Source organism: Balaenoptera ricei, chromosome 4 (assembly GCF_028023285.1).
Source record: "Balaenoptera ricei isolate mBalRic1 chromosome 4, mBalRic1.hap2, whole genome shotgun sequence".
Lineage (NCBI taxonomy): Eukaryota > Metazoa > Chordata > Mammalia > Artiodactyla > Balaenopteridae > Balaenoptera > Balaenoptera ricei.
In genome coordinates, this window is record NC_082642.1 from 105580808 (window position 1) to 105605380 (window position 24573).

The following is a 24573-nucleotide window of genomic DNA, read 5'->3' on the forward strand; positions in this document are numbered from 1 at the left end:
GGTGGAATTGTCGTCTGAGTATCCGTCTTCCCTCTGCACGTGAGCTTCATGAAGGACAGGGCTCGTATCTTTTCTTCTTTGTAACTCTGGCCTCTGACAGGTCTTTCCCGAACGCTCCATCTAAAATAGCCCACCCCGCTTCTGATAAGGCACGCCATCAAATTGTATCATCCCACTGTATTTCTTTCAGAGCCTTTATTACTATTTTAAAGTATCTTATTCAATTATCTATTTCTTTTAACACTTTACATTCTAGCTTTCTTATTTTCTGTATTTTCACTTGAAACTAACTCACTCCATGAGAGCAGGGGCTGTCTTACTCACTGCTGTGTCCTTAGTGTCCAGAATAGCACCTGCCTCAGAGTTGGCATTCTATAATATTCGTTGATTGAATAAATGATGTAATTTTTCACGCAGTGCTGTTGTTAGGTCATTTTATGGATGATGCTTTAACCTAGAGTTATTTATTAAAATTTGAGTTGAAATTTAAAATCCATCCAAAAACTAAAACATGTTTTTTTTTGTATGTGTGTGTATTATTTCATATATTACTTTTAGGCTTTTATGAACTTGTGTTTTTTAAAAATAATCTTTGAGTCATAACTACAATATGAATGTTAGAACTATTATCCAATTAAAACAATCTTAATGGGAGAATCTTACCAAATTCATTAGTAGTGGTAGTAATAATAAAGATGATTATAATAACATTGATAACTAGGTACTGTCTGCTGAGCACTTACTATCAGTCGGCATTGAGCTAAATTCTGTGTATGTATTATGCAATCCTCAGCAGAGCTCTATGAGGCAGGCACTATTATTATTTGGCAGAAGAAGAAACAAAGGTTCAGGGAGGAATCTCTGTGCTCTGGTCTAGTGCATTTTACCCTCCACCTCCCACCCCAGCATGAATTTCCAGCATCCCAAAAATGGTAAAAAAAAATTTAAAACTTTAAGGACTTCTTTAATAAAATTTCAGCATAAAGGAGGTTGTAATTAATAGGCTTCAGACATTGTGTGAGTGTTCTTTAACAGACAATTAAGCATTAGTTATAATGTTCTTAATCTTATATAAAGTGTCAGCTGAAGTTAGGCAGTATAATTACTGACAAAGAACTGTTGACGGTAGAAGCATGTTCCATTTGATATAAACTATTATCCAATTTTTTTAAAAAGGTCCATACATTGTAAACATAGGAAACTCTCTAGAGCTGCGGTCTTAATTCATGGACGTTAGCATGAAGGGATTACTAAAATCTCCTTTTCACTTGACAAATAAGACCCCACGTGATCTGGCCCCTACCTGCCTACCCAGCTTTGCCACCCGTATCGCGTGTCCCCCAGCCCTCTTGAGCTTTTTTCTTCCCCCGGTACTGAAAGCCTTGGGGCTCATTAACACACTACACACTACTTTTTGCGTCCTCATTGTGAGCTCTTCTCCATGCTGCAACCAGTTATCCTTTTAAAACATGTATCAATCAGATCACCTCACTCCCATGGAAGAAACCCTCCAATGGTAGCACCTGCTCTGCTTAAAATAAACTCCAGTCCCCACCCCATGGCCAGTGCCTCTCACCTCCTCTCTCTGCCTCTCCTTCCTGGGCACTCCGCCCCTGCAGCCCTGGCCTTCTCATGTGTCTGTCTCTCAACAGCCCTACCCTGTTTCTCCCCCAGGATCATTACACTTCACCTGGAACGCTCTCTTTCCACCAGAGCTTGACTACATATTTCTTTCAGCTGACTTTGCTTTATTTCTGGACCTACCTTCTGTACCTACATTCCCCCAGGCTAAAGTAGAACTTGGGTTTAAAAGCCTCTTTCAGCAAATAAGAGACAAATGGTATTTGACTACTGTTATTAAGAATAAATTACTGCCAATTCTGTTTAATTGGGGCTACCCAAAAACCTTGAAACAAGATTTGTCAGGAATGAATAGTAATTCTTATACCTGAGAATTGATTTTATATAACTACATAAATGACAGTTTTCAGCATTACATCTATGTCCTAGCTTTCATTTGTTGTGTATTAATATTTCTGAATTTATTAGTATCTAATGTGATTTCTACTTAGAAATTATAAACCTTGGCTTGTTTTTGCCCAGTGTGCCAGTGGAAGATTTAAATTCAAGTTCTGGATACAAAGCCAGAGTGTCTGTGAGGGATGGTTGTAAAGTTGCTTCTTCACTGACAACATCTTCTCAAAGCACATCTGTCAAGGAAACAGTAAGAAAACTGACATCTAATTTAAGGTAAAGATACTTACTAGCATATTTCTACATGCTTTGTTGAATTTTCTAAGCAGTGACAACTCCTGATATTTTTTTCTCTGTTGAGTGGTGATATTATTGAGAAAATTCAATAGAATGACTTTATGACTTGTCTCCTAACTGCACTGATTTAGATATAACGTGGGTGACATGTCTTTTGAAAGAGAACTGTTGTCACTAACTGCCCTCTTGTTATATGGTGGTTGTTAATCCTCTCTCCAGTGTAATAAAGAACCAGGATTTGTAAGGATAGAAGACAGGACAGAAAGGGCTATTAAAAACAGATGAATGGTAGTGTATATATGCCCATGCCACTATCTCACTTCGTCCCAGCTTACCCTTCCCCCTCCCCGTGTCCTCAAGTCCATTCTCTACGTCTGCGTCTTTATTCCTGTCCTGTCCCTAGGTTCTTCAGAACCACTTTTTTTTTTTTTAGATTCCATATATATGTGTTAGCATCTGGTATTTGTTTTTCTTTTTCTGACTTACTGCACTCTGTATGACAGTGGGAAGCAGCCGCATAGCACAGGGAGATCAGCTCGGTGCTTTCTGACCACCTAGAGGGGTGGGATAGGGAGGATGGGAGGGAGATGCAAGAGGGAGGAGATATAGGGATATATGTATAGGTATAGCTGACTCACTTTGTTATAAAGCAGAAACTAACACACCATTGTAAAGCAATGATACTCCAATAAAGATGTTAAAAAAACAAACAAACAAAAAAAACCGAATAGGGGCCATTTATAATGAAGGGGGCAAAAACAAAAAAAGAATTCTTACTGAATTTCTTCCTTCCTTCCTTCTTCCCTCCCTCCCTTTCTTTCCGTTCTTTCTCTTTTTTTTTTTTTTTTCCTGCCTCACGAGGACCCTCATGACATTATGACCTTTTAGAAAGTCTCTTTTTTTAGCTTTAGATAATGAACTTATTGAGAGAAACTGAGTTTTGCTTTTTGGTTCAGTGTAGAATCTTAACATTTGTGGGCATAGTTAATGAGGGATTTAAATGTCTGGATCTCAGTTCTCAAAGGATGGAGACAGGGAGGGGGTAAAGTCCAGGGTTCAGTTTTTCCAGGTAGGGACCAATGATAGGAGGGGGCTTTACAATCAAGCCAAAGAAGTTAGTATACAGAAGAGTGCTCTCAAATAGGTGTCATATGAGAGGGTGGGGGGCAGGAGCAGAAACACCACTAAATTAGTACAGCCAATTGGTTTGGTTGGGCTTCACAAGCTTTGAGGGACCTGGGTGAGGTAAGAGACTTTCAGCAGAGGGAAATATACAACATGCTCTAGCTGGAATAATATTTTCCCTTAGGATGTTACTTTGACTTTCTGATCAGCGACTGACAAAATCTTCCTGAAGAAAGGAGTTGGCAAAGGATAGAAACAAGGAGGAAGAGAAAGGTAGAGGTGGGGCATATATATAGGGAGCTATGGCCCCTACGCAGGTCCAGGATAGGGTCTAGGGTCCTGTGTGTGACAGTAGACTGCAAACCACTGGAAGCCATGAACTCCATTCTGCAGTTGCCCTGGGCTTTATGGAAGTTTCTGTGGCGGTGTCTAGGGCTGTGGGGCTGTGCTTACATGGATGAGGGCCCCACCTACCATTCTTTAGGAACACACACCTAACATCCATCCTGCCCTAGGAGAAAGGAGGAAGCTCTTCTTATATTCAGGTGGATCCACCTTGGACTTTGCATCAGGACACATTTTCACTAATGACACTAGGGATCCAGAGACAAGTCATTGATCAAGGAGTGAAGCCAGAGTGCTGCATTCCTGAACAGTAAGTTCTGACAACCAGATCTGCACAGTGTCTGGGTTGGCAAGCTTGCACGAGCCTGGGAATGGGACAGAAGCAAGCCAGACCTCAGGGCTGTACAAATATTATGAGGTTGAAAAGGCCATTCATCCAGTGATCTGGATGGATGTCAGTCTCATACTGCCGTGGCCTACAGTATAGTCCCTAGAAAATGGGATTCTCCAACCATCTTCTTGCCTTCTGTCAGTGTTTGTCCAGACGTAGTATGTAAGATCCTCATCCTTGATGTTGGGTAGCCTTAAATTTGCATCCTGGTTTCTTACTCACTAGTTCTGAGATTCAGGCATGTCAATTGGTCCCTAAGACATGGTAGTATGGAAAAAATTATATATGAATATGCCTGTGTATATCTGAATAAATGTGTGCATATTATTAAAAAATGTATGGCTATGACATGTCCAATGATTGGGACATTGCTTCAAGTGAACCAGGCCTTCTTGTTGATAATAATAGCCACTATTTATGAGTCATTATTATATTTTACACAGTCACCTAAGTGCTTTGTATACATTAGCTCCTTAGACAAACTTACAAGGCTGGTATTATTTTTAATTTTTTTTTTTTTTTTTAAAAACGCTAAACTGAAAAAGAGAAACTAAGTAACACTCAAAATCACAAAGACAATTACACAGCTACTGAGGACAGGGCTCCCTGATTTGGAATCTCTTGCTCTTAATCACGGTGTATATATATACTCACACATACATATGTACATACTTACAAATATACACACACACTTTTTGTAATATTCCCTACATATACACACACACAGAGACACCCACACACGCTTTGCTACTCTCCGCACTATGAGCCTGGAGAGATTTGCCTCGTTGTGTTGCAGCAGAGTTTGGATGTACAACTGTGCATTATCATTTTCTTTATTTTTTTCTTGGCTAATTTTTGTTCTGCCTCTAAGTGTATCATCATTATTAATTTTAATGAGTTACATGTGATCAAATAGGAGATAATCTGATTGAGTGTACTAAGGCTTTAAGGTGTATCCACCTCTATAATTAGGCATCACTAGAAAATGTAAATTTCCCAGAAACCATCTCCCTAATGAACATGTAGAATCTTTAGTACTTGAAATCATCATACTATTATCAACTGAACACTCTGAAAGCCAAATGAATTAATAAATAAGCTCCTTTCTGTACCAGCTTGAATTTTTTTGTGGTGATTGTTTTATAAAAATATTGAGTGGGAAAAGAATTGTACACAACACAAGGCTTTAACTGGAACAAAAGGAGCTCCTCATTTACCAATTTTCTCTTTTGCCTTTGGCAACATGTCATATGTTTTCTCACATTTCACCAGTGAAAACAGATTTCTTGTCTTCTTTGTTATGTTTTCTTCCCTGTACTGCACTATTCTATTGTCTGGTCCACATATTAGTCCTTGTGTTTACTAGACTTTAAATTCCTCCAGGCATGAAGATTGTGGCTGGCCATGTACGGTGTGGAGGGGACCATGTTCTTTACACTCACGATTGTTCACCAGACTTGCCTTGCTTGTCACAGATAAGAGAGCAGTCAGGCCCTTTGAAGTGTGTGGAGTGTTCCCTCCACTTGGTTCACTTTGAACATGACATCATCCTTATCCCTTCCTACACTGCTAAATGGGCCTCTTCTATTAGATTCATGTTACAAATTAATAAAAAATAGTCGTTCTTATTGTCCGTTTTTATCACCCGATTGTGCTCAGTTTAACATTTTCCTATCTTGCATTATGTTTTGTTTTATGTGTATTTATTTATTTAATCCCCAAATATAGTAACTCCTTTGAAAACAGATTGAATTTTCCACACTGTGTCCAATGTGTATTAGTAGATTTTCAAAAATAATTTTAGTTAAATTGGAAGGGATTAATGTAAAAAGCAGTGAATAGTATTACTGGATGTTAAAGTATTTTCAAATAATGGGGTGCAACTGAGTTGTGTGAATAAGTCAGAGGTAAATAAGGTAAACTGAGATCCAGATTGCTAAATTTTATCAAATGGTCCTAAATATTGAAGCAGTATCAAATCTCAAATCACTTTCAACAACAACAACAACAACAATAATAATATTTTTATGCAGTTACTATGTGCCAGGCACTGTCCTAAGGGCTCTGCATTTGTTAACTCACTTAAACCTTACAACAACCCTATAAATAGATACTTTTATTATCCCCATTTTACAGATGAGAAAATTGAGGTATGCAGAGGTTAAGTAATTTGCCCAGCATTACATAACTCTTAAGTGGTAGAGCTGGGATTTGAATATTGGCAGTCTGGTCTCATAGTCCTTACTCACAAATGCTAACCTATAATGCCTTGTTTTAGTTTATTGTTGTATATGTAAACTTGATATAAGTCAGACTTCCTTTATTTCACCTCTACAAAAGTGCAAACATGCTTCATGTTATCTTAACTTTTAAACATACCAAAAATAAATTTTAAAAAGGAAGTCACTTTTTACAGGTTGCTGCCAGTTACTGAAGCAAAAGAAAAGACCACCACCACAACAACAAAATACATTAGCAATTGAGGTCTATCAAAAACCAGGACCTGACTCCTGGTTTTAGAAAGTGGAGCCATGCCATTTCCATAGCCTTTCACTGGGTTGAAGGAGAGAGTTTTGCTCTACCTCAAGTAGGAGGCTTTCTCTTCTCCTTAGCCAAGACCAAGCTTATTATTAACTAGTTTACTCTTTACAAAGAACAGCAGGATAACCAGGAACCTCTGTGTATCTCTGCTCATGTCTAGAAAGAGCAGAGTTATATTAACGTAAGAAAGATTTTTCTTAAGGAAAAATTACCCTGTTGAGAAAGGATATGACCATGGATTGAAAAGGAAATGGCCCTTAGCTGGAGCTTTTCAAAGCTTGGTCGTCATATATGGAGACAGAGCTGATTTAGTGTTGTAGCTCAGCTAGTTGAACTCTATAAAAATTTCCAACTCAAACTTGTTGATATGGATATGGTTTCTGTAGGAATTCAAGTGAAATGGGCATTATAGCCAAGAACCTATTACAGTCCTGGGTGCAAACAATAGCTCTGGAAGATCTTCAGGTTACTTATTTCTTGAATCCCCAAGAAGAGAGATAATGTTAATAAAGACAAATTCCTGATTTTATTAGCAAGTTTGGAGGTGGAACTATGAATAAAAGCTCCAAGGGAAGAAGGGGTGTTCTTGGTAAGAAAAGACTCCCCTTGAATGGTAGCACTTGGTTCTTGAGTCCCTCCAAAATACACAGTATCCACTTGGATACTGCAGACACCAGGTTATTCCTATAGTTCTGTGCTGAGCACCTCCTTGAAGGACCTTTTGTGAATTAGAGGATCACTGTTTCTGTCTTAAAGGAAACCTGAAGTTTGAGGGTGGAGAGAAGTTTGATAATACATACCCTCCTCAGGAACAAAAGAAGGTGTCATTGAAGAATTGCATCGAAGAAAGGGACTCAAGACAATAAATGAAGGAATTTTTAAAGAGTTCTTAAGCATCTACCTTCAGCCCCTACATTTATGATTTTTGGTAGCTTACAGTTTTTAAGAGGATCTGACAGTTTTCCTGGATTAATTTTTCAGGAAAAGGAAAATGTGAAGGTCTGTGCGTTTGTGCTTAGAGACTACAGGAGCAGGATAATTTGTCTTCCTCTCCAGTCAGTCTCGTGGGACAGAATCCCCATGGGAAGAGCCGTTTAGCAGAAGTGATATGGAGGAGAGAGTACAAAGGTGGATACTAAGGTCTTGGAGGGAGAGGGGCAAAGGAGAGTACAGGTGGGCGTGGAGATGAGGATCCTTAACAATTAGGGAATCGGAGAGGTTCAAAACAGGAATAAGTCCTCAATTAAAGAGCTTCCATAAAGAGGACATGAAGTTTTGTATATGAAGCCTATAGCAACACTTAGCACATTTCCAGCAGTTTATAAAGAATGGATGAATCTGACCAGGGTGCTCAATACCGTCAGAAAATACTCAGTTCCCCAACATATAGTGCAGTTGGCCTGGCATTCTTTCTTCACAGGCTGTACCCCGCTGCCCCGCACAGCTAGCTGACTCCTACTCTTCTTTCGGGGCTTCCCAAATACGAATTTGGGCCCCTCCTCTAGGTAGCCATGGTGCTGCATTCCCATTCTAGCTTCTGTCACACTGTATTGGAATAGTTTGCTTCCTTGTCTGCGTTCCCTACTAGGCTGAATTCAGTGTAATAAGGATGTATTGGGTTCCTAGCATGGGGCACGATGCCAGGCTCTGGAAGGTGCACTAGATAAAGGCTTTGTTTTAGTAGCGTTCAGGGAATGTCTGTGGAATTAATGAGCTTGAGGATATTGAGAAAATAGAACATGACGCGCTACTTGTGACAAGTGATTCCAATCAAACCTTTACGTGAAGTGTTTCACTTTATTTATTTATTTATTTATTTATTTATTTATTTATTTATTTATTTATTTTTGGCTGTGTTGGGTCTTCATTTCTGTGCGAGGGGCTTTCTCTAGTTGCGGCGAGCGGGGGCCACTCTTCATCGCGGTGCGCAGGCCTCTCACTGTTGCGGCCTCTCCCGTTGCGGAGCACAGGCTCCAGACGCGCAGGCTCAGTAGTTGTGGCTCACGGGCCCAGTTGCTCCGCGGCATGTGGGATCCTCCCAGACCAGGACTCGAACCCGTGTCCCCCGCATTGGCAGGCGGACTCTCAACCACTGCGCCACCAGGGAAGCCCTGTTTCACTTTAAAATAATCTCTCCTTCTCTCTGTGTGTGTCTTTGTCTCTTTATCTGTCTTTAGAAATAATAGTACACACGTGTGAGACATTATTCAGACTATAATGGTGTTTCATGTAAATTTTGATGTAGAGATTTCACAGACTGAGAATAATCCAGAACTAATTCAGAACTTTGTCTCTCCCCAACCTGCCCCTTCACCGTTTCCCACTCCCCACCAAATGCCACCACCTCCGAATATTTGTTTTTCTAGAAATACTTCCTTGGAAGATTGCTGATTAGCTCTAAATCTAAACCCCACAGAATTTATACCCACCATGAAAAGGACCAATACGCAGGACCAGTACAGGGGTTTCAACCCTGTATTGGAGGAAGGGAGGTTGGATTTAGGGGAGGAAAGGGGTGGTTTGTATTTAAAAATACCGCTCACCGCTTCCCCTCCACCAAACCTACCGTAAACTTGACCACAGGCCTCCTTTCCCAGGGACTCCACTTGAAGCTTTGCTTTCTATGCCAGCTGATTTCTGCTCAGCTCAAATACCCAGAAGCCCTTTCTCATCCTGCCTCTTCCCTACTCATCTTCTTACCAGCCAGGCAAATAATTCTGAGGACCGTGTGTGTGTGTGTGTGTGTGTGTGTGTGTGTGTGTGTGTGTTACATTTGATGTTGTGAAATGCTGAGGATTTTTAACTTTTTGGATTGAATCTCCTTAAAATTACAAATGAATATTGCTACAAATAATATAATTAAAATACTAAGAATGTAAATTATATAAGAAATAGCTGTTTTACCCTTTGTATGCCATGTTATTTTATAATTGAAAAATTTTGTAAATCCCTTGGGCAATATACATGAAGTTCTTGGAACACTTCAACATAAAACACTCTATATACTTTTAAGATGTGGTAACTGTAAATTTCTAGATTTCGTATGCTCCCAGGAATGAAATGCATGTCATCTAGGGGATTAATCCTAGAAAAGCCATCACACTAGAAGGGTGGGGTGCTCCTGCCTTTTGACAAAATGAAGCACCTGTCAGAGCAATGACCATGGCTGTCTGGAAAGAGCAGGGTCCATGTATGATTTCTAGGAGTAGTCCCTGAGGCCCCGATGAAAGAATTACTCCGAAGAGTTAAGTTCTTTGGTTTTCTTAGGGAAAAAGTAAGCCTGTAGTCAGCCTCTTTTCCTCCAGGAATTTTGCAATGCTGACTTAGTTCTCGCCAAGGAGAAATTCAAGTAGGTGCAAGGCTTTCCTGGACTGCTTGGTTACGGACGGGCATTGTGAGCTCATGCTTGCTTGCTTTAATAAACGTTTTATTTTAAGATAAATGTAGATTCCTGTGGTGTTGTAAGAAATAATACAGAGATATCCCCTGTACCCTTTACCCAGTTTCTCCCAATGGTAACATTTTGCAACACTATAGAACAATATGGAAGTTAGGATATTGACATTGACACAGTCAAGGTACAGAAGGCTTCCATCACCACAAGGATTCTTCCTGTTGCCCTTTCATAGCCATGGCCACCTCCCTCTCCCCAGTCAATGCCTTTTGAAGAACACTTTGATGCCAGTTATAAAAACAAACTATTTGGCAGGCACAAATGTTCATCTTTGCCAAGATATTTAACAAAACCCAGGAGATAGAGCCAGTTTGGACAGATGAGTGCTGCATCTCTTTTCCTGGTATATTCTCATCTCTGCTGTGCTTATATTCCTAGGGAGATTCTTCTGTATTTTTTCCCTGAGGATTGTCTACCATCAGAATTTGTCCACACATCTCTGGAGGAACTTACAAGTTTGGAGGCAAGCTGACTTTTTTTTGAACTTTGAGGGAATGACGGAATATCCTGAATTGAATCTTCAGTGAGGAAAAATGTAAAGGATTACCAGTGAGAGGACCTAGAATAGCTTAAGTGAATGAGGATGGGGATCTTTGTACTAAGTGGGTAACTTGGAATTAAAGCTGCATTGGAAACCAGCGTGGCCAAGGTTTAAATAAACTCTGGGAAGATTGTACAGACTGAGAGTAGTCAGTCTCTGAGATGAAAAGAGACAGGATATAGTCCTTAACTTCTCTCCCTGCACCAAAAGTAGTTCCTATCCCTTAGATACACTTCCTTAGCTACCTTTTATGAGGAACTGAGGTGAAGATTGGGTTAGAATCACTAAGACATCACAGGGAAAGATGAAGAAAATTGCATTTACCAAATCCCCTCTCAGAGGCAATACTATATATGATGGGAAGGAAAACTTTGATCAGCAGCTACCTGGGGTGCATAGGGTGAGCCTGGCACTGGCCCACAGTGGGCAGTCCCTGAGCTGCTGAGTCACAGCAGGCTGTGGTGAAGCTGAGTGAGGGGTGCAGTCCTGAGGCCGCCAGAGCTGCTCACGGGACTGGAAGAGGCCCGCCAGGTACAGGAGGGTTGGGGGAGCTCCTTCTCCACCCTCATGCTCGGTGTTGCTTGAGGAAGGGATGGATACACATGAAAAGCTATCAGTGAAAAGAGCACCAGATGATTAATTTGCAGAGGTGCCATATGTCTTCATCTGATCCTGGATGAAGTCCTACATCATTGTTTCTGCTTCTTCACCATCTCCTCTCACCTCATTCTTTCCTGTGGGGCTTCTGACTCAATGACCTCACTGGGACTGTCTTGTCAAGCCGCCAGTGACCACTGTGCTGACAAATGCAGTAGTCACTTATCTTACCTGACCTCTTCAGCCCAGCTGACCACTCTCTCTTTCTTGAAGCACTTTCTTTATGTAGCTTCCATGACAGCACACTTCTCATTTTCCTGCTTCCCTCCCTCCCATCCTCTGTGCTGGCAGCTCCTTCTCTATTTGGTTTCTAAATGTCGGTGTGTCTGAGGGCTTGTTCCTGGACCACTTTCTTCTCTCTATTAAATGTTGTTTCTAGGTGACCTCAGCTAGTCTCTGACTTTAAATACTATCCCACATGCCAGTGACTCTCCTCGGTCTATTTCTGTGGCGTCCCCATCCAAGATATCTAGACTCCAACGGCTTTATTATTTATCATTTACTTTTCCTTCACCTTGATTTTCTTTTTCATCTGCAAAATTTTTAAAACCATGTTGTATAATATAATTAGACCCTGGCTTAAAAGACCCACAGCACCAATGTTGGCAAGTTCTAGGCTTTGATGCTTTTTTATACTAGGTACTTGCATGTTATAACTCTACTGTAGACAGCTCATTCCCTAAAAGTTAATATCCTGTTCTGTTATCATTTATGAAAACAGCTGGAGCAATGCCCAGAGCAGACAAACAAAAAGCTGAAAATGTGTTTCAACCAGGTAAGCTTCCTTTCAACATAATCATTTATATTCTAAATGATCCTGTATTCCAAAGGAGAAATAATACACATTTCCAAATGTTAGGTTTGAAAGGAAATCAAATTTGCATTCACTTATCAAGACTTAGATTAATCTGTAGCATATCAGATGCCACAAAGCAACATCTTTTTGAATTTTAAAGATGCAAATGTTTCCAAACCATAAAGCTTATGAAACACTTGGAGTAGGACTATATTTTGAACAGGAAACATGACATTCTGAGTCTTTAAGCAATAGATTCACTGGATCCTCGAGACACTGTGCTAAATCAGAAATCTTTTGTACAAAAGTCTTTAATTATTTTGGACAATTTGATATCTCTCTGGGTTTTTAAAATTCTATCAACAGTTTTTTAAGTTTATGATTTTTCTATTTTAAAAGCAGCTATAAAATAATTAATGCTAATAAAAGAAAGTAAAAGGAATTTTAAGAAATTCATCCATAGTCCCAAACCATTCCAAGATCACTGGTATTTTTTGGTGTGATTCATTACAACCTTTCTCTCTCTCTGGGTAGATGGTTTTTTGTTTTTGTTGTTTTGTTTTGTTTTTTTTACAGTTTTCTTATAATACTGTGTATCTAGTTCTTAAAGATTTCCTTGGTGGTGGCAGGGAAGAGTCCATAGAGTCCTTCAGTTCTGCTAGAGAAATATCTCAAAAAATCATATGCCCTCTACTTCCTTAAATCACACTCAAGGGAACTGAGACTCCAAGATGTGAACTTGGCCCAACTAACACAGGGGATTAGCATTGGAGCCAGTACAGCCACTGAGGTTCCCAGATACTTCATGCAGGCCACAACAGTCTAGAACTTTTCATGGCACCAGGATCAATACTGAGATGCTTAGGTCTGGTCTCCAATGACACTTCACCTGTGTTTGCTCAAACAGGTGCACCAGCTCTATCACTAGCACATATACTAGCATCTTCTTCCAAGTGCTTATGCTTACAGCCATCTTCTGGAAAACTCTCATAATAATATGCAAATCTGTAAAGACTGGGAGGTGAATGATCCTCCCTGGAATTGTGCACAGCACAGCTGTAAGCAGAGGTGCCGCCTCATCTCTTTTGTGGGGAATGGAATATATTTGAATATTCATGTTTTATAAATGAAATAGAATTGGGAAGTAAGTTCCCCAAAGCATATAACTAGGCAAACTTGAAATGAAAATCAGAACCTAAACTAGATTTCTTCTTAGAAAGGCTGTGTCACAAAGTGTTTGGATTTTAGGGTGTGCCTAAATGTAATACCCCTGTTGATATATTTGCCTCTGATATTTCTGCCTGAGTGCCTACTGGCCTGTGATAAGCAACTGGAAATGAAGGAATATTGTGGTTCTTAATTTCTCATCATTGTTTAACTGTAAAGTGAATTTATTTTCTGAGTAGCATTTTGTTGAAAAAGCAGTAATTGAACATTTTCAGTGTGAAGACTTAGTTGTCATTTCCTAATTAGAGTAAAAGACAGCTTTTTTCCAACATATTTTTGACCCTATTCTAGCACTATTATTATTATTTTTTTTTTTACTAGTATTATTTTCATCAGCAAATCTAACACTGTGATTGATTAAGAGCCACTAGCTCCAGGCACTAAACTAGGCCTTTTATATATGTTACCTCATTTAATTCTCACAACTTTGGGGTGCATAGGTGCCACTATCTCCGTGTTAGTACTGAGGAAATGGAGAACCAGAAAGATAACATTCCAATGTCATGATGCAAGTTAAGTAGCAGATTCAGGATTGGAACCCAGATTTGTGCCACTCCAAAGCTCTTTTCACTACCTCACTTTATTCCATCTCATTCTTATCCAGACTGTAATACTTCATCCTTGTGATAAAGTTTGCAAGTATTACTTGCAATAGGTATACTACAGCTTCTCAGCCTATTGGCATAAAAGAATTATTGTTTACTTACTAGAGACCTTGACATTACATGGTGAGATGTATATGGGGAGATGCTGACAGTAAATATGGTGTGGGGAGGACATGTGGTAGGCAGGTTGTTTACTGTCCCACCAGGAATTGTCCCAACTCTGTCTGTGGCAGCCAGCTTGACAAATCACCAGTAAGGCTCCTGGATCTCTTGACACATCCTTATCTACTGGTTAGGGAACTCTGATTTAACTATTTACACTAAAAAACTTAGAAATTTGCTAAGAATTAGTTTATCATACATCTCAGCGTATCCAAGCTTATACATGTTCTTCATGTCTGTTTCTAAATGATATTTTTTCAGTGTCTACGCTCAGTAATGGACCCAAGGTGTTGGGTCTTGGAGGCCAGACTGAATGTTTATTCAAGGTGTTAGCATAGATGATTAGAATCCTCTTAATGTTCAGGGCAAGTGGGATTCAAAGAATCAAAGCAAGATAAACAGTCAAGAGACCATGAGTTCCTGTTGAAATGGAGATGTTGCAAGCAAAATACAGAACAATTGGAATCACGATTTTCTTCACATGAAACTGGTCTTAAGGACTTTATTAATGATTGGTAGCTTTAAGTGGATGGTTATAAAAACTATTGAAATCATTTATTGAAATCCATGTAGGGTTAACTCTGTGCACCTTGCTTTAAGGTGTGTACGTTTAATAAAGGGAGGACCCTTTGTAAGTCACAAGCTTTTTTGGTCACCTCGCCCTGACCACATCAGCAGTGTCCATAACTATTAGAGTAGCAGATGATTCATGACAGCATTGGTGGTCCTTTGCAACCCAACCTGAACCACCATCTTTTATTCTTTCCTCTTGCAAACCATCTGCTCCATCCAAAATGGAGTTGCTCCAACCTACTAGACTGGCCTGCTTCTGAGCGTTTCCCCGTGCTGTCCCCCCAAATACTCTTCTCCACTCTCCCAGTCCACGGTTGGCCTCCGGATATCCTGCCCACCCTTTGTACAGCCTGGTCAATGCTACCTTCTACGTCAAGCCTACCTCAGTCTCTCCGTGTGAAATTAATCTTGACTTCTGTGTTCTGAGAGAACCTTAAAACTCTACTTTAGCATTAATTAAATTTTCTGCCTTGTATTAGTTTCCTGTATTTTATTTTCTCCCCAACTAGATTATCGAATCCTTGAAATTAGCAATCCTCTCATATCCTAGCAACATCAATAGGTAGCTTTGAATGCATCTGGACCTTACTATTGTGCATTGACTCAAAGTTGATTGTTTCTGCTGTAGTGTCTGCCCACACAAACACATGCATATTCTTGTAAATAGGGTGCAAAATCTATAGATTTTGTAGTCCTGCCTTACTTTGTGCAAACTTATTAGGATTCTGGAGCTCCAGAGCTGCCAGAGCTCTGACTTTTTAAATTCAAGGCAGAAAATTAAAATCTCAGTTGAATATCCTTTCTTTCAAACCCTAATTCCATTCTGAATTAATGGGGTTTGGAAGAATTCCATTTTTGATCTGCCGCAAATACCTCTACAAGAGTGAGTTTAACCAGCAGAACTAAGCCTCTCCTGTTACAGTTCTCTACTCACCTTAATTAAAATGTTAAAACAACCAGAAGTCCTTTTACATTGAGCTTTAAAAGTTGGCAAAATTGTTACCTTTTATAGAAACCTCAGGGAGATGTTAGCCTGAGAAAGGAGGTAGCATAAATCAGGAAACTGGCTAAACTGGTCGTTAGTGCTTGAAGGAAATACAGTTTGCTGGTTACAAAATAGTGAATGTTGAGAGACTGAATATGATTTTGAATGTAGCGTGCTGTATAAACATTCTTCTTTTTTTTCTTTGCATTTTTGAATTTTATTTTATTTATTTTTTTATACAGCAGGTTCTCATTAGTCATCCACTTTATACACATCAGTGTATACATGTCAATCCCAATCCCCAGTTCATCACACCACCAGCCCCCTACCCCACAGCTTTCCCCCGCTGGTGTCCATACATTTGTTCTCTACAGCTGTGTCTCAATTTCTGCCCTGAAAACCGGTTCATCAGTACCATTTTTCTAGGTTCCACATATATGCGTCAATATACGATATTTGTTTTTCTCTTTCTGACTTACTTCATTCTGTATGACAGTCTCTGGATCCATCCACGTCTCTACAAATGTCCCAATTTCGTTTCTTCTTATGGCTGAGTAATATTCCATTGTATATATGTGCCACATCTTCTTTATCCAGTCGTCTGTCGATGGGCATTTAGGTTGCTTCCATGACCTGGCTATTGTAAATACTGCTCCAATGAACATTGGGATGCATGTGTCTTTTTGGATTAGGGTTTTCTCTGCATATATGCCCAGTAGTGGGATTGCTGGGGTCATATGGTAGTTCTATTTTTATTTTTTTAAGGAACCTCCATACTGTTCTCCATAGTGGCTGTATCAATTTACATTCCCACCAACAGTGCAAGAGGGCTCTCTTTTCTCCACACCCTCTCCAGCATTTATTGTTTGTAGATTTTTTGATGATGGCCATTCTGACTGGTGTGAGATGATATCACATTGTAGTTTTGATTTGCATTTCTCTAATGATTACTGATGTTGAACATTCTTTCATGTGTTTGTTGGCAATCTGTGTATCTTATTGGATAAATGTCTATTTAGGTCTTCTGCCCATTTTTGGATTGGGTTGTTTGTTTTTTTAATATTGAGCTGCATGAGCTGTTTATATATTTTGGAGATCAGTCCTTAGTCCCTTGATTCGTTTGCAAATACTTTCTCCCATTCTGAGGTTGTCTTTTCGTTTTGTTTATGGTTTCCTTTGCAGTACAAAAGCTTTTAAGTTTCATTAGGTCCCATTTGTTTACTTTTGTTTTTATTTCCATTACTCTAGGAGGTGGGTCAGGAAAGATCTTGCTGTGATTTATGTCAAAGAGTGTTCTTCCTATGTTTTCCTCTAAGAGTTTTATAGTGTCAGGTCTTACATTTAGATCTCTAATCCATTTTGAGTTTATTTTTGTGTATGGTGTCAGGCAGTGTTCTAATTTCATACTTTTACATGTATCTGTCCAATTTTCCCAGCACCACTTATTGAAGAGGCTGTCTTTTCTCCACTGTATATGCTTGCCTCCTTTATCAAAGATAAGGTGACCATATGTGCGTGGGTTTATCGCTGGGCTTTCTATCCTGTTCCATTGATCTATATTTCTGTTCTTGTGCCAGTACCATATTGTCTTGATGACTGTAGCTTTGTAGTATAGTCTGAAGTCAGGGCGTCTGATTCCTCCAGCTCTGCTTTTTTCCCTCAAGACTTCTTTGGCTATTTGGGATCTTTTGTGTCTCCATAGAAATTTTAAGATTTTTTGTTCTAGTTCTGTAAAAAATGCCATTGGTAATTTGATAGGGATTGCAGTGAATCAGTAGATTGCTTTGGGTAGTATAGTCATTTTCACAATATTGATTCTTCCAATCCAAGAACATGGTATATCTCTCCATCTGTTGGTATCATCTTTAATTTCTTTCATCAGTGTCTTATAATTTTCTCCATATAGGTCTTATGTCTCCCTAGGTAGGTTTATTCCTAGGTATTTTATTCTTTTTGTAGCATGGTAACTGGGAGTGTTTCCTTAATTTCTCTTTCAGATTTTTCATCATTAGTATATAGGAATGCAAGAGATTTCTGTGCATTAATTTTGTATCCTGCAACTTTACCAAATTCATTGATTAGCTCTAGTAGTTTTCTGTTGGCATTTTAGGATTCTTTATGTATAGTATCCTGTCATCTGCAAACAGTGGCAGTTTTACTTCTTCTTTTCCAATTTGTATTCCTTTAATTTCTTTTTCTTCTCTGATTGCCATGGCTAGGACTTCCAAAACTATGTTGAATAATAGTGGTGAGAGTGGACATCCTTGTCTTGTTCCTGATCTTAGAGGAAATGCTCTCCATTTTTCACCATTGAGAATGATATTTGCTCTGGGTTTGTTGTATATGGCCTTTATTATGTTGAGGTAGGTTCCCTCTATGCCCACTTTCTGGAGAGTTTTTATCATAAATGGGTGTTGAATTTTGTCAAAAGCTTTTTCTGCATCTATTGAGATGATTGTATGGTTTTTCTTCTTCAATTTGTTAATATGGTGTATCACATTGATTGATTTGCATATATTGAAGAATCCTGGCATCCCTGGGATAAATCCCACTTGATCATGGTGTATGATCCTTTTAATATGTTGTTGGATTCTGTTTGCTAGTATTTTGTTGAGGATTTTTTATCAGAGATATTGATAAAAAATATCTATATTCATCAGAGATATGAATCTATATTCATCAGAGATATTGGTCTGTAATTTTCTTTTTTGCAGTATATTTGTCTGCTTTTGGTATCAGAGTGATGGTGGCCTCATAGAATGAGTTTGGGAGTGTTCCTTCCTCTGCAATTTTTTGGAAGATTTTGAGAAGGATGGGTGTTAGCGCTTCTCTAAATGTTTGATAGAATTCACCTGTGAAGCCATCTGGTCCTGGACTTCTGTTGGAAGATTTTTAATCACAGTTTCAATTTCATTACTTGGTATTGGTCTGTTCATATTTTCTATTTCCTCCTGGTTCAGTCTTGGAAGGTTATACCTTTCTAAGAATTTGTCCATTTCTTCCAGGTTGTCCATTTTATTGGCATAGAGTTGCTTGTAGTAGTCTCTTAGGATGCTTTGTATTTCTGCAGTGTCTGTTGTAACTTCTCCTTTTTCATTTCTAATTTTATTGATTTGAGTCCTCTCCCTCTTTTTCTTGATGAGTCTGGCTAATGGTTTATCAATTTTGTTTATCTTTTCAAAGAACCAGCTTTTAGTTTTATTGATCTTTGCTATTGTTTTCTTTGTTTTTATTTCATTTATTTCTGCTCTGATCTTTATGATTTCTTTCCTTCTGCTAACTTTGGGTTTTGTTTCTTCTTCTTTCTCTAGTTCCTTTAGATGTAACATTAGATTGTTTATTAGAGTTTTCTTGTTTCCTGAGGTAGGCTTGTATAGCTATAATCTTCCCTCTTAGAACTGCTTTTGCTGCATCCCATAGATTTTGGATCATCGTGTTTTCATTATCATTTGTGTCTAGGTAATTTTTGATTTCCTCTTTGATTTCTTCAGTGATCTCTTGGTTATTTAGTAATGTATTGTTTAACCTCCATGTGTTTGTGTTTTTTACATTTTTTTCCCTGTCATTCATTTCTAATCTTATAGCGTTGTGGTCAGAAAAGATGCTTGATATGATTTCAATTTTCTTAAATTTACTGAAGCTTGATTTGGGACCCAAGATGTGATGTATCCTGGAGAATGTTCCGTGCGCACTTGAGAAGAACGTGTAATCTGCTGTTTTTGGATGGAATGTCCTATAAATATCAATTAAATCTATCTGGTCTATTGTGTCATTTAAAGCTTGTGTTTCCTTATTAATTTTCTGTTCGGATGATCTGTCCATTGGTGTAAGTGAGGTGTTAAAATCCCCCACTATTATTGTGTTACTGTCGATATTCTCTATTATAGCTGTTAGCACTTGCCTTATGTATTGAGGTGCTCCTATGTTGGGTGCATATATATTTATAATTGTTATATCTTCTTCTTGGATTGATCCCTTGATCATTATGTAGTGTCCTTCCTTGTCTCTTGTAACATTCTTTATTTTAAAGTCTATTTTATCTGATATGAGTATTGCTACTCCAACTTTCTTTTTTTTTTTTTTTTTTAAACATCTTTATTGAAGTATAATTGCCTTACAATGGTGTGTTAGCTTCTGCTTTATAACAAAGTTAATCAGTTATACATATACAGTATGTTCCCATATCTCTTCCCTTTTGCATCTCCCTCCCTCCCACCCTCCCCATCCCACCCCTCTAGGTGGTCACAAAGCACCGAGCTGATCTCCCTGTGCTATGCGGCTGCTTCCCACTAGCTATCTATTTTACATTTGGTAGTGTATATATGTCCATGACAGTCTCTCACCCTCTCACATCTCACCCCACCCCCTCCCCATATCCTCAAGTCCATTCTCTAGTAGGTCTGTGTCTTTATTCCCGTCTTGTCACTAGGTTCTTCATGGCTTTTTTTTTCCTTAGATTCCGTATATATGTGTTAGCATACTGTATTTGTTTTTCTCTTTCTGACTTACTTCACTCTGTATGACAGACTCTAACTCCATCCACCTCATTACAAATACCTCCATTTCATTTCTTTTTATGGCTGAGTAATATTCCATTGTATATATGTGCCACATCTTCTTTATCCATTCATCTGTCGATGGACATTTAGGTTGCTTCCATGTCCTGGCTATTGTAAATAGAGCTGCAATGAACATTTTGGTACATGACTCTTTTTGAACTATGGTTTTCTCAGGGTATATGCCCAGTAGTGGGATTGCTGGATCGTATGGTAGTTCTATTTGTAGTTTTTTAAGGAACCTCCATACTGTTCTCCATAGTGGCTGTATCAATTTACATTCCCACCAACAGTGCAAGAGAGTTCCCTTTCCTCCACACCCTCTCCAGCATTTATTGTTTCTAGATTTTTTGATGATGGCCATTCTGACCGGTGTGAGATGATATCTCATTGTAGTTTTGATTTGCATTTCTCTAATGATTAATGATGTTGAGCATTCTTTCATGTGTCTGTAGGCCATCTGTATATCTTCTTTGGAGAAATGTCTGTTTAGGTCTTCTGCCCATTTTTGGATTGGGTTGTTCGTTTTTTTGTTATTGAGCTGCATGAGCTGCTTGTAAATCTTGGAGATTAATCCTTTGTCGGTTGCTTCATTTGCAAATATTTTCTCCCATTCTGATGGTTGTCTTTTCACCTTGTTTATGGTTTCCTTTGCTGTGCAAAAGCTTTTAAGTTTCATTAGGTCCCATTTGTTTATTTGTGTTCTTATTTCCATTTCTCTGGGAGCTGGGTCAAAAAGAATCTTGCTGTGATGTATGTCATAGAGTGTTCTGCCTATGTTTTCCTCTAAGAGTTTGATAGTGTCTGGTCTTACACTTAGGTCTTTAATCCATTTGGAGTTTATTTTTGTGCATGGTGTCAGGCAGTGTTCTAATTTCATACTTTTACATGTATCTGTCCAATTTTCCCAGCACCACTTATTGAAGAGGCTGTCTTTTCTCCACTGTATATGCTTGCCTCCTTTATCAAAGATAAGGTGACCATATGTGCGTGGGTTTATCTCTGGGCTTTCTATCCTGTTCCATTGATCAATATTTCTGTTTTTGTGCCAGTACCAAACTGTCTTGATTATTGTAGCTTTGTAATATAGTCTGAAGTCAGGGAGCCTGATTCCCCCAGCTCCATTTTTTGTTCTCAAGATTGCTTTGGCTATTCGGGGTCTTTTGTGTTTCCATACAAATTGTGAAATTTTTTGTTCTAGTTCTGTGAAAAATGCCAGTGGTAGTTTGATAGGGATTGCATTGAATCTGTAGATTGCTTTGGGTAATAGAGTCATTTTCACAATGTTGATTCTTCCAATCCAGGAACATGGTATATCTTTCCATCTATTTGTATCATCTTTAATTTCTTTCATCAGTGTCTTATAATTTTCTGCATACAGGTCTTTTGTCTCCTTAGGTAGGTTTATTCCTAGATATTTTATTCTTTTTGTTGCAATGGTAAACGGGAGTGTTTTCTTAATTTCACTTTCAGATTTTTCGTCATTAGTGTATAGAAATGCAAGAGATTTCTGTGCATTAATTTTGTATCCTGCTACTTTACCAAATTCATTGATTAGCTCTAGGAGTTTTCTGGTAGCATCTTTAGGATTCTCTATGTATAGTATCATGTCATCTGCAAACAGTGACAGCTTTACTTCTTCTTTTCCGATTTGGATTCCTTTTATTTCTTTGTCTTCTCTGATTGCTGTGGCTAACACTTCCAAAACTATGTTGAATAATAGTGGTGAGAGTGGGCAACCTTGTCTTGTTCCTGATCTTAGTGGAAATGGTTTCAGTTTTTCACCATTGAGGACAATGTTGGCTGTGGGTTTGTCATATATGGCCTTTATTATGTTGAGGAAAGTTCCCTCTATGCCTACTTTCTGCAGGGCTTTTATCATAAATGGGTGTTGAATTTTGTCGAAAGCTTTCTCTGCATCTATTGAGATGATCATATGGTTTTTCTCCTTCAGTTTGTTAATATGGTGTATCACATTGATTGATTTACGTATATTGAAGAATCCTTGCATTCCTGGGATAAACCCCACTTGATCATGGTGTATGATCCTTTTAATGTGCTGTTGGATTCTGTTTGCTAGTATTTTGTTGAGGATTTTTGCATCTATGTTCATCAGTGATATTGGCCTGTAGTTTTCTTTCTTTGTGACATCTTTGTCTGGTTTTGGTATCAGGGTGATGGTGGCCTCGTAGAATGAGTTTGGGAGTGTTCCTCCCTCTGCAATATTTTGGAAGAGTTTGAGAAGTATAGGTGTTAGCTCTTCTCTAAATGTTTGATAGAATTCACCTGTGAAGCCATCTGGTCCTGGGCTTTTGTTTGTTGGAAGGTTTTTAATCACAGTTTCAATTTCAGTGCTTGTGATTGGTCTGTTCATATTTTCTATTTCTTCCTGGTTCAGTCTCGGCAGGTTGTGCATTTCTAAGAATCTGTCCATTTCTTCCAGGTTGTCCATTTTATTGGCGTAGAGTTGCTTGTAGTAATCTCTCATGATCGTTTGTATTTCTGCAGTGTCAGTGGTTACTTCTCCTTTTTCATTTCTAATTCTATTGATTTGAGTCTTCTCCCTTTTTCTCTTGATGAGTCTGGCTAATGGTTTATCAATTTTGTTTATCTTCTCAAAGCACCAGCTTTTAGTTTTATTGATTTTTGCTATTGTTTCCTTCATTTCTTTTTCATTTATTTCTGACCTGATCTTTATGATTTCTTTCCTTCTGCTAGCTTTGGGGTTTTTTTGTTCTTCTTTCTCTAATTGCTTTAGGTGCAAGGTTAGGTTGTTTATTCGAGATGTTTCCTGTTTCTTGAGGTAGACTTGTATTGCTATAAACTTCCCTCTTAGCACTGCTTTTGCTGCGTCCCATAGGTTTTGGGTCGTCGTATCTCCATTGTCATTTGTTTCTAGGTATTTTTTGATTTCCCCTTTGATTTCTTCAGTGATCACTTCGTTATTAAGTACTGTATTGTGTAGCCTCCATGTGTTTGTATTTTTTACACATCTTTTCCTGTAATTGATATCTAGTCTCATAGCGTTGTGGTCAGAAAAAATACTTGATACGATTTCAATTTTCTTAAATTTACCAAGGCTTGATTTGTGACCCAAGATATGATCTATCCTGGAGAATGTTCCATGAGCACTTGAGAAAAATGTGTATTCTGTTGTTTTTGGGTGGAATGTCCTATAAATATCAATTAAGTCCATCTTGTTTAATGTATCATTTAAAGCTTGTGTTTCCTTATTTATTTTCATTTTGGATGATCTGTCCATTGGTGAAAGTGGGGTGTTAAAGTCCCCTACTATGATTGTGTTGCTGTCAATTTCCCCTTTTATGGCTGTTAGTATTTGCCTTATGTATTGAGGTGCTCCTATGTTGGGTGCATAAATATTTACAATTGTTATACCTTCCTCTTGGATCGATCCCTTGATCATTATATAGTGTCCTTCTTTGTCTCTTATAATATTCTTTATTTTAAAGTCTATTTTGTCTGATATGAGAATTGCTACTCCAGCTTTCTTTTGATTTCCATTTGCATGGAATATCTTTTTCCATCCCCTCACTTTCAGTCTGTATGTGTCTCTAGGTCTGAAGTGGGTCTCTTGTAGACAGCATATATATGGGTCTTGTTTTTGTATCCACTCAGCAAGCCTGTGTCTTTTGGTTGGCGCATTTAATCCATTCACGTTTAAGGTAATTATTGATATGTATGTTCCTATTACCATTTTCTTAATTGTTTTGGGTTTGTTTTTCTAGGTCCTTTTCTTCTCTTGTGTTTCCCAAGTAGAGAAGTTCTTTTAACATTTGTTGTAGAGCTGGTTTGGTGGTGCTGAATTCTCTTAGCTTTTGCTTGTCTGTAAAGCGTTTGATTTCTCCATCGAATCTGAATGAGATCCTTGCAGGGTAGAGTAATCTTGGTTGTATGTTCTTCCCTTTCATCACTTTAAGTATATCATGCCACTCTCTTCTGGCTTGTAGAGTTTCTGCTGAGAAATCAGCTGTTAACCTTATGGGAGTTCCCTTGTATGTTATTTGTCGTTTTTCCCTTGCTGCTTTCAATAATTTTTCTTTGTCTTTAATTTTTACCAGTTTGATTACTATGTGTCTCAGCATGTTTCTCCTTGGGTTTATCCTGTATGGGACTCTCTGTGCTTCCTGGACTTGAGTCGCTATTTCCTTAACCATGTTAGGGAAGTTTTTGACTATAATCTCTTCAAATATTTTCTCGGGTCCTTTCTCTCTCTCTTCTCCTTTGGAACCCCTATAATGTGAATTTTGTTGGCTTTAATGTTGCCCCAGAGGTCTCTTAGGCTGTCTTCATTTCTTTTCATTCTTTTTTCTTTGTTCTGTTCCG

General features: G+C 38.5%; 1 protein-coding gene across 5 annotated transcripts in view; it reads left to right on the forward strand.

Moving 5' to 3' along the window:
• Positions 1 to 24573, forward strand: part of MORC1 (MORC family CW-type zinc finger 1) — a 357937-nt gene that overhangs the window by 326505 nt on the left and 6859 nt on the right. For all 5 annotated transcript variants that reach the window (XM_059922175.1, XM_059922174.1, XM_059922178.1 and 2 more), the window contains 3 exons: positions 2104 to 2250; positions 10506 to 10590; positions 12047 to 12100. In XM_059922175.1, the coding sequence (XP_059778158.1) occupies positions 2104 to 2250; positions 10506 to 10590; positions 12047 to 12100 (286 nt within the window). The remainder of the gene's footprint in view (positions 1 to 2103; positions 2251 to 10505; positions 10591 to 12046; positions 12101 to 24573) is intronic.